This window comes from Populus euphratica, unplaced genomic scaffold, assembly GCF_000495115.2.
Source record: "Populus euphratica unplaced genomic scaffold, PopEup_1.0 scaffold111.1, whole genome shotgun sequence".
Lineage (NCBI taxonomy): Eukaryota > Viridiplantae > Streptophyta > Magnoliopsida > Malpighiales > Salicaceae > Populus > Populus euphratica.
The window spans coordinates 749,672-764,966 of NW_011499877.1; the positions used below are offsets into that span (position 1 = coordinate 749,672).

Below are 15,295 nucleotides of genomic sequence, written 5' to 3' on the forward strand. Positions count from 1 at the left end.
AAAGTCTTAGTATTTTATGTTTTCACTCTAATTTTTTTTTTGAAATTAGAATATAAAATAAACAACTCATTTACTTATTCAATTTATCTATTGAATAAGGGAATCCTTTGCATTAATAAGTCAATGTTTTTAAAACAAATGATTTATTCCTGCTGGCCATTTCATCTTCAACAACCTTGTGTGGTAGGTAAAGAAATGAAGTAATGTATCCCTCCATGAACCATTTTTAGAATTTTTCACTCTTACATTCTTGAATTTTCATAGTTTTTCCCATAAATATTTTTACTAATGTTTTTTTTTACAAAAATGTTGTTAAGCCACAAAAAAATATTCAATCATACAAATTTTTTTTCTTAAGAAGATAACAACTCAAAAAATGTAGGAAATGTATATAAAAAATTAAACAAACTAGAAAAAAATCAGAAAACCTATAAACTCTGAACACCCAAAAAAATTTGAAATGACCCTTAAAAAATATTAAATTTTTTTTTGGTAATTTATGAAAAAATTTAAAAACCCATGTCCTACAAAACTTATTTTGTTGTTTTTTAGATTTTACAAGTTATTATGTTTTAGGCTTTTCAAATTCATCTTTTTTTAGGTTTTAAAACATATATGCTTGGTGTTTTTTCTTTTCAATGCTTTTTTATTTTTTTTTAGTTAATTTTTCAATTTTCTAGGCTTTTCAAGATTAGTTTTTCTTTTGGTAGTTATAAGGTATTTTTGTCCAAAAAAATACAAAAGCCTATATACAAGAAAATATGAATTCATATATAAAAAGTGAAATTTTCATAAAAAAGTGAAATTTTCATAAAAAAAAGATAAATATAGGAGTGGGTTTTGGAGAGAGTTTTAAACCTGGTCGAATTTGAAACCTAGTTGACTTGAGACTAGAATCGTGCCAAATTAAAGAAATAAAAAACTCAGTATGACTCGACTAATATGACAGGTTGACTTGACAAAACCTAATTAAAAATTAATTATAAATTTATTATTTTTTTTTTAAATGATATTATTTTATTGTTGACTTGACAAAACTTAATTAAAAATTAATTATAAATTTGTTAATTTTTTTTGAATGATATTATTTTAATATTTTTTTAAAAAAAATTAATTTAATCAATCTACTAACCCAATCAAAACTCAATAATCTAATAAAAACTTGAAATCCGAGTCTTAAACCAGGTTAAATCTTAAATTTATCATCTCAGGGTTTGTCATGATCTGTTAGTTATCAGTGAACAAAGAAGACAATGACATGCACGAATATGGCTAGCAGGTAGGGTAGTAGTACTCCTGACTCCTACTCAAGTTCTAAATCCCCTATGCAAATTTCTTTTTTTATTTTGAAGTTCATTTTACAATACAATACACAGTGAATTTAGATGGCAGAGGTATTGTGATTATCATTAAAATTTGGGTGCTTTCTCCCCCAGTGATCCTAATTTGTTCATGTCAAGGATTGGCCACCCGCCATGAAGAAAAGCTGGAGGCCATTTTTCTTGTTCGCGTTAAGGTTTTTGGTTGCTGCTGGTAATGGTGAATCTCTCTCTCTCTCTCTCTCTGCATTGGAGAATACTAGAATTTCGCGGAGAACCCCACCCAGCTCATTCATTTTGGAAGTCGTGATATTTCTCATGGAAATTTGCATCAGAGCTGGGGCGACTGCAAGAGAATATTGTGGGGGCACTGCTGCGTTTATTGAACAGTTGCAGTCTCATGTCAGTATCCATTTTTTCAGGCTATTCACTCATTCCAAGGTTCTCAGCTTTTATCAAGTAAAGGAGATTGAAGGGGGATCAGTAGATTAAGCAAGCAATTCACCTCGGAGGCAATAAAATTATAGAAATTGGATATTTTAACCATAACTTGTTACAGTTTCTGTGAACCAAACCAAGGCAATTCTGGTCTTCGGCTTTCGAGATTACATAGATCTAGGTGCCTAAAACTTGCTGATGAGTAATCGCTTCACAGCTGACCCCCTTCACATCTCTCAGGCAACATTTTTATCTCAAATTCGTCATAAAATCGACTGCAGTCTTGTGTTCGACAATTTTCAAATGGGTAATAAATATAAATATATAACTAAAAAAATCACAGTAGAGGAAAATATATACAGATTTTGGCCAGTATATAATTACTTGATTAATCAGAAAGGGGAAAACATTTTAGTGAGTGAGTAGTAGTTATATATCTCTTACAGTTCCAGTTCTATTAGCATTGATTGGTAAACTTACAGCAAAGGAAGTAGAAGAAGACATATCCATGTGAGTAGTTGAAGACGTTGGGAATTTGCTCTTCTTGGACCAAAGCCATATCTTGGAAACTGAGAAGCTATCGCCTCCTGTCCTACCTCTGATTTTCTTACCTTCCAAATCCCCATCAATTGAAGGGCATCCTTTATCTCTTCCTCTGCAATTAAGGTTACCAGGAGACATGGCCACTTGCAAACTTGATTCACCTTCCACATACTGAACTGTTCCCAGTGAGTAACATCTTCTAGCATCCAAATTAGACCTGCTGGACTCTCCATGCTGTTTCTGTCCACTGCCTTCTCCACCATTCAAGCTTTTAAACTTGCCCAGTCTCACTGAAAATACCCTCTTTTCACCAACACCTTTGTCCTCCACAGTAGTAACTGATTTTTGACAATTGGAAGATCCACTCTCTCCTTCACTAGAGAATCCATTTGATAATTCCCTTGAGAGATCAAAATTGAACAGTGGATTTTCCATGTGAAAACTAGAGCCTAAAAGGGTTCCTCTACACAGAGGGCACGTTGAGTTTGAGAGAAGCCAGGTATCTATACAGTCAATGTGAAAAGCGTGGCTACATAGAGGAAGCAACCTCAGCCTTTCCTGGCCTGAGAACTCGCAGAGACAAACTGCACAGTCAAATGGCTCCTTTGAACCCATGATATCTTTGTAGTAAAACACAGGTAGAGCATCAATGAAAGCTTGGTCTAGACCCGAATCATGCAAGCGAAACAGCTGTTGAAGCTGTCTTTGAATAGAATGAGACCCTGAGGTTTCTTGGAACCTATTGGAATGATAAATTGGGGAAAAAGATGCCCTCTTGAGGAGGAATCTAGCAAGCAAATGAAGAAGACCAGAAACAAAGAAAATAACAGCAAGGACTACTATAACCAAAAGAAGCACGGGACTAATTTTGTTAAGAGAAGATGATGGCGGGGTTGATTCTTTTTCATAGTTGAGACCATTGTATGGAGATGAGACTGATGAGGAAGGTGATACAGGAGGTGGATATATTGCAAAGCCATCTTTTTGTTTGACTTCAAATAGAAATCTGCACATTCTAGCAGACGGAGGTGTTCAAGAACAAGACCTTCTCATGAGTAACTGCTAAAAACTGGTTGCCCTTATAAAGACATTCTTGCTTCAATTGAGGATCTAGAGGATAAAAGATGTGAAGCTAAGAACATATTCTTTTGGAGGAATTGAGTGTGCCTCGAGGAGATTCTTTAGCTCTAAGATGAGGATTATGTGCCAAAGAGAACATCTATCTTTAAACAAGTGTGAAAGCTCGGTGCTTTTGTTCAAGGAGAACTTGAAGAGCATGAGGTAAGGCTATGCAAGCGCCTACCTTTTTTTGGTACGAGTACACATGACCACCAAAAGTGTGCGAGAAAATGTATTCGGTTGGCTATTTGATGATGATGATGATGACGATGGGTCCTTGTTTTGAATTTCTATGAGGCAGAGAGTTTTCGAGCTTTTACACAAGGGATTTTTAATTTGTCTGATATATTTATTAGCGGACTGATAGAGGAGGGAAGGCAGGGGTGGTTAGTGGTTGCTACTTAATGTCAGGAGTGGTTGCGGAGGAGTGTGTGAGTCGGTGGCCCATCTTGACTATGATGTTGGCAATAGCCACTTAAACTGGGTTACTGTTTTCAAGCCGTGGCTTTGTCGCTATGATCCTCTCATGCCTTAGCCACACTCCACAGGCCCACTGCTCCCTGTACGAGGCTCCTTTTATGTGGAGACTCTTCTTGAGACCTACTCCTGTCTCCCTCGTCAAGGTTTAGAGGCTGAAAGAAAGACGAGGGTGCGGTTTCTAATGATTCATAGGCCCACCACCTTTCACAGTTTGATTTTCCCGTGGTTCCGTGTGACTTCTTTCTGGGAAAGGAAAGAACAAAAAACATTCTTTATTAATTTGGATTTATCGAAATATTACCCTTCCATGATGCTTCTCGGCATGATTGTCTGCTCTGCTGATCCTGCAAGTATTTGGAAGTGTTTTTGTTTTTTTAGATAATTTTTATGATTATAATTAAAAAAAAATATTTGTAGTTGTAATCAGTTGGATTTAGATATATATTTGATAAATATTAAAGTAAAAATTTATGTATAACAAAAAAATATATAAAATATATGAATAGAATGTTTTGATTTTTTTACAAATAGTAAAAAAAAAATAGTAAGGAATATTTAAAAAAAACATGTAAAACATTACTGCATTTATTTTATGTTAGAGTATAATAATAATTATTTTTAAAATTTAAATAATAATTTAAAAAAAAAACAAGATTTAACTGTGTTTTCAAACAATAATGATCGGGTAAGTAAGAAAATCTCGTACACGTAAAGCAAACGTAAAGATATAATTTATGAGCACTTTTATTTTAACACACTCGTAAAACACAAATAAATCTTCCTTTTTATTAAATTATACAGAGCAGCTGCTTAGAATGACCAGTGAAAGAACAGTGAAAACGTAGACAAAACCTAATGGTAGGTCACATGAGCTTTCATGGGACCCATGACATTTAATAACTTATTCTTGAATATATATATATATATATTATCATGCCGCTCTAGCTTTGATAATTACTTGCCATATTTCATGTCCAACCAGCACGGTAACCAATAGAAGTTTGTTTAATAATGTTTTATTTAAAAATAAATTAAAATAATATTTTTAATTTTTTAAAATTTATTTTAAATATTAATACATTAAAAGAATCTAAGTATATATTAAAAAAATAAATTAAAATTAAAATTTTTTAAAAATATGTTGAACTGTCAGTGTCAAATTCACTCTAATTCTGGTTTGTTCAAGGTTTTTACGCGACTCAACAAAGTCTAACCTCCCATACCCGTTACAAGATGATTTCAATCATATAATTATTAATCTATTTGTTTTTAATTACTAGAATAGCACTGTAATTTATATATCAAAATATAATAAAAATAATTTTTATCATATTTAAGATATACTTACAATTATAATAATAATTATAGTTTAAATTATTTTTAATTTAAAAATATATTAAACTAATATTTTTTTAAAAATTATTTTTAATATCAATACATCTATTTATTTTTAATTGCTAGAACAGCACTGTAATTTATATATCAAATTATAATAATAAAAGAGATTTTTATTATATTTAAAGTCTGTTTAAAATTATAATAATAATTGTAGTTTACAGTACTTTTAATTAGAAATATATTAAAATAATATTTTTTTTAAAATTATTTTTGAAATCAGTATATTAAAATGATTAAAAAATAAAAAAAATTCAAATGTAAAATAACATAATTTCAACTACATTTCCAAATAAATTTTTAAAATATAACTTGTGTATTTTTTTATTATTTTATTTTTTCAAACAAATATATATATACCCGTGATTTTTATGACAAATAGAATTTCAAGAAAAGAAGATATTAACATTATATATGTATATATATGTTATTGGATATCATAATTTTTTTAATAGATAAATAAATTATTTCTATATAATAAAATAAATTAAGAAATATATAAACTAGTAAATTAAAAATAATTATTAAGGCTAATTGGATTCACGTTCTTTTTGCTAAAAAAATCCACAAAAATAGTGAAATAATTTGAAAACATGTTTCTTTAAAATGCATCATATTAATTCCAAAAATATTTTTAATCAATAATATACTTAAGCTTCTCTTAAATAAGAGCACACGTGTCAATTTTACTTATAAATTAAAACTGATATTCACTGCCACAAGAAGGGATCACAAATCCATATCAAAATATCTAAATTTGTACTAAAATGACTACCAACAACAACAATTATATTAATTAATTCGTCTTGAAAATGCAGAATGTTCTTTCTAGTGGCAAAGTTGTTATATTCCTCTCTTTCCTCCCTCCCTCTCGGTTTCAAGTAACTTGGTGATGGGATGTGCTTTACTTTTCTTTTTTATATTAATTTATGTATTAATTAATCTAAATATTTTTTCATAATTTTTAAATATATTTTCATGTTAATTTGAAATATGTAAAATAATAAATTTTCTCACGATTTTAAATTGAATAAAATAGATTAATGTAAAGGAAATTCTTTAATCATTAAATATATTGTTTGAAATTGAATATGAAATCATCTCGGAAGGCAGCTGGTTGGTAAACTTTTTTAGTTTAAAATTAATATTTTTATATTTTTTAATGTGTAATAAATAATAAATAAGATATAAATATTGTTGAATTCGTCCAAAAATGACCTAAAATACACACGCATACTATTTTTATTAAATTATAAATAATAATTAGTTAATGAATATTCAAGATCTAATTTATCATTTATGAATATTTAAATTTTTATTTAAAAAATAATAAATAAAATATAAATATTAAAAAATGTATTCATTACCACCTTTACGCTTTGCCACATTAGAAGGAAAAAAAAACCCTGCTGACACGGTGTGCAATCAAGGATTAAGTAATACAAATAGCGCTTATTTAATTAGTTGTAGAAGGAGATTGTGTTTTTATTATTATTATTAATATATTAGATATAGTTATTTTGTGGGTAGAATTCTAAATTAATTTCTAACATAAATCACCCACAATAATTTTTTTAACTTGATGATAAATTATCTGCTGTAGCAAACAACTTGTTGTCTTATTCACCAGTACCTAATAACCTTGGTGATTGAAAAATCAGTATTTAAATTTTAGAGCCGAAAAAAACTCATTTTTCAGATTTTTTTCATCTCAAAAACTTGAAAAAAAAAAAACATATATAAACCCTTATAAATTCGTTTCCAACCTCACATAAAACCTCTAATCTCTCTAGAAACTGCCAAAAAAAAATCAAAACTTTAAGGACATCTATATACTTTTTCTACCACGATTAAAGAGCAACATGATCTCCATCAAGCTCTCCTTAAGAAAATAAATCTTTTAACACCAAAATTATTTTTTTTAGTGGCCGGAATGTTAATGTTTAACCACTTTTTATATCATTAATGTTTTCTAGTAATTATTTGTATCCTCTCTTTTGTAATATAGGATTTAAAAGGTAAGAAAAATGAAATTTAGGTAGTGTTTGGATTGTATTGATTGGATTGGACTGGACAAAATTGAATAAATAATTATCTTATGTGTGTGTTTAGAGTGCATTGACCTGAACTAAATATTTTATTTTATTTTATTTTGTGTTTGGTAGAAACTTGATGGAACATGGTAGACTTAGAGCTTGGACTAATTCAAATTTAAAAAAATAGATGAAGAATTAATCCAACCTAACTCAATTAAGGCTTGAGTTGACCTATGACTAGATGAACTTGAGATAAAACTAGAGTAAAAAATCTATCTATTGACTTTTTTTTTAACTGTTTTTGTTCAAAACAATGTTGCTTTGACTTTTTTTTTTATTTTTAATTTGAGTCAACTATGATTAACTCTCCCAATTCGTGATCTAGATCTTGCCCTGGATCAACTTTTGAGTTGAGTTTTAAAACTATAATAGTAATCATTTTTATTTATATGTTGACTTAGGTCAATATGAATTGATTATCTTGACCAGTGATCCAAGTCTTAACTTAAATCAATCCCTGAGTAGAGTTTTAAACTATGCTAATAACCATTTTTATTTTTATGTTGATCCAAGACAATGATTAGAGTCATATTTGTGTCCGAATTTTTTCTGAAATTGTTTGGTGTTCTTCTTTATAGATTTTGGTTCTTTAGTTTGTAAAACTTATTATTTCAATTTGATTCAAGTTATTTCATGTTTATTGAAGTGTTCTTATATATAATCATGGTTGGCTAAACTCTTTCTTGGATCCAAATCAAGGATGATGGTGATTGAGGTGGGTTCTTTAGGATAAGAATGTATATTAATGTTTATATTCTCATTTTCTTCATGAATGATTTATTATTGCAAAGAAATTTTAGAAATCATTTAGGTAATGTTATAATCTTGAATTTTTATGCACAAACTTTAGTTTTGGTATAGAGATTGCTTGATTCAATGTCTTACTTAATATGAAAGTACTAGTTCATTCTTAAGCAATAATCAATCTTCATCCTTTTAAACTTCATTGTAATATCTTCAAATCTAATATCACCATCGTTGATATTAGGTTGAGTTATCTTATATATGTTGAAGAAATCACCAATACATCACCATTAAAATTGATTTGGACCAAGACTTACTTTTTCTTGTCATTTAAAATCTATTTACACTTTTTCATCTTTGAAAACAAATCCATTAATTATTTTCAACCAAGTTATTATTAATTTAATTTCTCTTGAGTTTTTTTCTTGTTACCTAGCTTAATTTCCAGATCTAGCTCTCTATGGATATGACCTCAATCTTACCGAGTTAATTGCTACATCGCACACTCGTGCACTTGCAAGTTAAAACAAGCCGATCATAAAAAGCGGTCAAGCAATTTTGGCGCCGTTGCTGGGGAGCTAGCAAGCAAAGGTAACAAATTTAGATTTGATTATTGGAAAACTAAAAAAAAATCATATAAAAAAAATCAAGTGGCTGGTTTTACCATCTTAAAAAAAAATGACCTCAACTTTTCGGATATTGGATTGTTGGACTACTAATTGTTAGCTTTTGGTTGGTTCAACCATTTTTCTTTTGATGTTTATTCTAATTAGTTTATAATATTTATTGTTTATATTATAAGGTTGGTTTTACTGCCTCTTGTTTATTTTATTTTATCTTGTTTTATTGTTGTTGTTGTTTTTTTTTTGAAGTACTTGACTGGTATTATCGCCTTTTGTTTATTTTATTTTATTGTGATTGTTTTTCTTATATTTATTATTTGAAGTACTTGGCTGATATTACCGCCTCTTTATTCATGCTTGTTATAATTGTCTTTTAATGTTTATTATTGTTAATATTGCTTATTAGTTGAAGTGTGAATTTTCTAATTTGTTGTATTTTTATTTTTGAGCTATTACTTTATCTTTTACATTTCATTTACTTTTATTTGCAATCTTCTTCTTTTTTTTTTCCTTTCTTTTCATATTCATATAATTGTTATATTATTATTATTTTTTCATCATGGCCAATGTTGAAGATATAGAGGTGAAAGGAGTGTTCAAGGTAATGGACCTCCACAATTCAATGATCAACCTAATTTTCAAACTCTTAGAGAGTATCTTCACCCAGCTAGACAAAGTACACCTTCGTGTATTATCTTGCCTCTGAACCAACAAGCTTTCAATTTAAAACCAGGCATGATCCAACTTCTTCCCACATATCATGGTATGGATTTTGAAAATCCATATATACACATTAAAGACTTTGAAGAGGTATGTAATACTTTTATTGATAGAACATGCACTGAAGAAACTATTTGGCTGAAATTATTCCCATTCTCTCTAAAGGATAAAGCCAAGCTTTGGCTAAACTCCCTGCGTCCTAGGTCTATAGGTACATGAAAAGAAATGCAAGCTGAATTTTTGAAAAAATACTTCACCACTCATAGGACAACAGCCTTACAACGTCAAATAATGAATTTTTCTTGTAGTCCAAATGAGTCATTTCACCAAGCTTGGGAAAGGTTCAAAGACTTGTTAAATGCATGCCCTCACTATGGTTTTGAGATGTGGAGGTTAGTGAGTTTCTTTTATGACTCTCTTACCACAGATTTTAAAAAGTTAGTGTCAACCATGTGTAATGGTGAGTTTTATGACAAAGAACCAAGTGAGGCCTTTGATTTTTTTGATCAATTGGCTGAAAACACAAAGCAATGGGAGACTTCTCTCCCAGTTCATGTTGAGTCTAGAAACACCATTTCTCATTCAAGTGGGAAGTTTCAATTGAAAGAGACTGATGACCTCAATGCTAGATTAGCCTCATTGGCTAGGAAAGTGGAGTCTCTTGAGATTAAAAAAGTGCATGTCATGAGTAAACAACAAGAGGAAAGTTGTGTTGTTTGTTAGAGCAAAGGGCATAGGACAACTGAGTGTCCTACCATTCCAGCCTTCAAGGAAGTGCTATATGGCCAAACTTCTGATTCAAGTAATGTTAGAAAGCCATTTCCAAACCAAGTAGGCAATCCCTACTCTGAGACCTATAATCCTAGATGGAGGAACCACCCAAATTTTGGATGAAGAAATGAGGGCTCTTCAGTACCTCAAACATTTCAACCTCCACCCCAACCATTTCATGCTCCCACACATAACACATACCAACCACCTCATAAGAGATCCCTAGAGGATACTCTTCAATAATTCATGCAAACGCAAGGAGGAATCAACAATCAAGCTTACAAATTCCAAGACCAGACCAATAGGACCTTAGATGACATTCGAAGTCAACTAACTAAGTTGACTCAATCACTAAGCATTTAAGAGAAGGGAAAAACCCCAGCTCAACCAATGCCCAATCCTAGAGGTCAGGTACACATGAGTGAATCCTCACCTAGTGAACCTTCAAACCATGAACAAGTCCAAGCAATCACTACCCTTAGAAGTGGAAAGATTGTTGACAAAGATATAGGTTTTAGGATTCCTAAAGGTATTGTGGAGGAGAAATCTAGGGAAAGTGAAGAGGGAATCAAAACACAAGTGATAAATGAGAGTTTGAGTGACAAAGAAGGTGAGATAAATGAGAAAGAGATGAGTGAGAAAGGAGATGATTCAAGAAAAATTGGAGTCAAAGTGAGTGATTTAGAATTTGTTCCTAGAGCACCATTTCCACAAAGGTTAGGGAAACCTAAACAAGATCTTATGAACTCAGAAATCTATGAATTGTTCAAACAAGTGAAAATCAATATTCCACTCCTTGATGCAATTAAACAAGTTCCATCTTATATAAAGTTTCTTAAAGATTTATGCACAGTCAAAAGGAGATTGAATGTGAAAGAAAGAGCTTTTCTGACTGAACATGCTAATGCCATCATCCAGTTTAAGACCCCTCCCAAATACAAAGATCCTGATTGTCCTACCATTTCATGCATTATTGAAAGTCATAAGATAGATCAAGCTTTGTTAGATTTAGGAGCAAGTATGAATTTAATACCCTACACTGTTTATGAACAATTAGGTTTAGGAGAAATCAAGCCTACTCGAATCACCCTTCAATTAGCTAATAGGTCAATCAAGATTCCCAAGGGTATCGTTGAGGATGTGTTGGTCCAAGTAGATAAATTCTACTTTCCTGTTGATTTTGTAGTGTTAGACACTGCACCAATTCAAGGTTCTAATGCTCCCATCCCAATCATTTTAAGGAGACCTTTCCTAACTACATCCAATGCCTTAATTAACTGTAAGAATGGGGTGATGAAATTGTCATTTGGGAATATGATTGTGGAGATGAACATATTCAATGTCTCCAAATAAATTGGGGAACATGAGGACATTAGAGAGGTAGATTTGATCCAAACAGTTTGTCAAGAACACTTTGAGAGAATGTGGATCAAGGATCCATTAGAGAGAACTTTAATTCATGATGAAAGATTTTGTTCTTTGGAATATGTTGATGAGGAAGTAAGAGAACTCGAGACTTATCTAAATCCAATGCCTATTATGTCAATAGGTCAATGGACCCCATCGTTTGAGCCTTTGATTTTACCCCATGTGAAAGTTGAGGCATCTCTTGTCCAGCCTTATAAACCAGAAAGGAAGCCTTTACCGAGTGATCTTAAGTATGCATTTCTAGGGGAAGATGAATCATTTCCTATTGCGATCTCATCAAAACTTAGCATAGAGCAAGAACAAAAACTTTTGAGAGTGGTGAGAAAAAACAAGAAAGCAATTGGGTGGAAAATTACTGACTTGAAAGGAATTAGCCCTCTTTTATGTATACATAGAATCTATCTTGAAAAAGAGGCTAAATCTGTGAGACAAATGCAAAGACGATTGAACCCAAACATGAAGGAAGTAGTGAAAGGTGAAGTGCTTAAGCTACTTGATGCAGGTATCATTTACCCTATTGCAAACTCAAAATGGGTTAGTCCAACCCAAGTTGTCCCTAAAAAATCTGGAGTCACGGTATTGAAGATTGAAAATAATGAGCTGGTACCAACTAGAATCCAAACTGGATGGCGTATGTGTATTGATTATCGTAAATTGAACATGGTGATTAGGAATGACCATTTTCCGCTTTCATTTTTAGACCAAGTGCTTGAAAAAGTAGCTGGAAGAGCTTTCTATTGTTTTTTTGATGGATACTCAGGTTACAACCAAATTGAGATTTCTTTAGAAGACTTAGAAAAAACCACTTTCACTTGTCCTTTTGGTACCTATGCTTATAGAAGAATGCCTTTTGGTTTGTGTAATGCACCAGCCACTTTTCAAAGGTGTATGATGAGTATCTTTAGTGACATGGTGGAAATTTTTTTGGAAGTTTTCATGGATGATTTTTCAGTTTATGGGGATTCTTATGAGTTGTGTCTAATGCATTTAGAAAAAGTCCTTGAAAAATGTGAAGAAAGCAATCTTGTACTCAATTGGAAGAAGTGTCATTTTATGGTGACACATGGCATTGTCTTAAGTCACATTGTCTCTTCAAAAGGAATAGAGGTAGATAAGTCAAAAGTGGAAATCATTCAAAAATTACCTACCCCTAGGACTGTGAAAGATGTGAGATCCTTTTTAGGACATGCTGGTTTTTATCGAAGATTCATTCATTCTTTTAGTACCATTGCCAAACCATTGTGTAACTTGTTGTCACAAGATGTCCAATTTGATTGGACATCAAAATGTTAAGAAGCTTTTGAAAAGTTTAAAGGGTTGTTGACAACTGCACCAATCATGCAAGCTCCTGATTGGTCTTTACCATTTGAACTGATGTGTGATGCTAGTGATTTTGCGGTTGGGGCTATTTTAGGGCAAAGAAAAGACAAGAAACCTCATGTCATGTATTATGCTAGCAAGACTTTGAATGATGCTCAATTGAATTACACTACAACTGAAAAAGAACTTTTAGTTGTGGTCTTTGCATTAGACAAGTTTAGGTCTTATTTGGTTGGATCTCTTGTTATTGTTTTCACTGATCATACAGCATTGAACTATTTGCTCACAAAACAAGATGCCAAGCCACGTTTGATTCGATGGATCCTCCTACTCCAAGAGTTTAACCTTGAAATTCAAGATAAAAAGGGAGTAGAAAATGTAGTGGCTGATCATTTATCTCGTCTTTCAAGCTATGAGACCATAATTGATGAATCTCCAATAAATGAACTCTTTGCTGATGAAAATTTATTTTGTGCGGGTACTGTCTCCTACATTGGTTCTCCATGGTATGCTGATATAGCAAATTACCTAGCCACAAGTCAGATTCCTTCTCATTGGTCTAAACTTGACAAACAAAAATTCTTGCGCAATGTGCGCATCTTTTTTTGGGATGACCCTTACCTATTTAAATATTGTCCTGACCAAATTATTAGGCGGTGCATCCCTGATCATGAAATTCCAAGTGCCATTAATTTTTGTCATGCATTAGCCTGTGGTGGGCATTTCTCTTCCAAGAAAACCATTGCCAAAATCTTGCAGTGTGGTTTTTATTAGCCCACCATGTTTAAAGATGTTCATGCCTTCTGTGTTGCATGTGACCGATGCCAACGATTAGGTAGCCTCACTAGGCGTAACATGATGCCCCTTAACCCCATCCTTGTGTTGGAAATATTTTATTGTTGGGGGATTGATTTCATGGGACCTTTTCCAAGTTCATTTGGTTACCAATTCATCCTTGTAGCTGTTGATTATGTGTCTAAATGGGTGGAGGCCATTGCATCTCGAACCAATAACCATCGAGTTGTGGTCAAATTCTTGAAAGAAAATATTTTCTCTCATTTTGGCATGCCCCGGGCTATGATTAGTGATGGGGGAAAACATTTTTATAACAAACCCGTTGGGATTTTGATGAGAAAATATGGTGTAATTCACAAGGTTAGTACCCCCTATCACCCACAAACTAGTGGCCAAGCTGAGTTGGCAAACAGGGAGATCAAGAACATTTTAGAGAAAACAGTTAATTCAAACCGTAAACATTAGTCCCTATGACTAGTTGATGCTTTGTGGGCATATCACACTGCTTATAAGACCTCTTTAGGAATGTCTCCTTATAGGCTAGTTTATGGAAAGCCTTGTCATCTCCTTATTGAGATTGAGCACCGTGCATATTGGGTCATTCGGCAATTCAATGACAATGAAAACGAGGTTGGTAAAAATAGAAAGCTTCAATTGGATGAATTAGAGGAGTTAAGAAATGATGCATTTGAAAATGCAAAAATTTCAAAACATAAGATGAAAACTTTGTATGATAAACATATTCTTAGAAAATCCTTTCATGTTGGTCAAAAGGTTCTCTTGTATAATTCACGATTACATCTCTTTCCTGGAAAGTTGAGGACAAAATAGATTGGTCCATTTGTGATTAAATCCATCTCTGAGCATGGTGCATTTGAGGTAGAAAATCCCAAGAATAGAAATATTTTCAAAGTAAATGGTCATCGATTGAAACCTTATCTTGAAAATGTTGTGGCTGAAGTTGAGACATTGGATCTTGAAGATCCAATACCATTGTAGTATTAGAAGTAATGAATTTTTATTTTTATTTTTCATTTTTATTATTTTTTTTCATTTTTATTTTTTTGTTCTTTCTTCCATCTCTTATATTTTCTTGTTCATGCATTTGGGACAATGCATTATTTTAAGTTGGGGGGTGTGAGGTTCTTTATTTTCAAAAAAAAAAACATCAATGTTTTCTTTTAGTTGTGATATGTAGGTTAAAAAAAAAATCAAGCAAGAAGTCAGCTCATGCCCAATTCAATCAGACATTCATCCTTGAAAACAGAAGGGGAGTAACAATTTTCTAATCTTTATACTTTTCTTCTCTTTCTCTTTTACATTGAGGATAATGTAAAACTTAATTTTAGATATTTCATTATGTTGAATGCTTGAGATAACCATGCTTGTTAAAAAAAAAACTTGCATCCGTATGCGAATGAGACTTGTTTAGGATCATCATTACATTTTTGGATTCATTATTATGTTGAACATTGCATGTTTTAATTTGGGATAGATAATATCT

The 15,295-nt window shown here is 31.8% G+C and overlaps 1 protein-coding gene across 1 annotated transcript; it reads right to left on the reverse strand.

Annotated features, from left to right (window-relative positions):
• Positions 1–1,819: 1,819 nt before the first annotated feature.
• On the reverse strand, positions 1,820–3,767 carry LOC105128569 (RING-H2 finger protein ATL46-like). Its single transcript, XM_011030294.1, has one exon. It carries the CDS (start codon positions 3,312–3,314, stop codon positions 2,187–2,189), a length of 1,128 nt encoding a protein of 375 aa, XP_011028596.1. The 5' UTR covers positions 3,315–3,767; the 3' UTR covers positions 1,820–2,186.
• Positions 3,768–15,295: the final 11,528 nt, after the last annotated feature.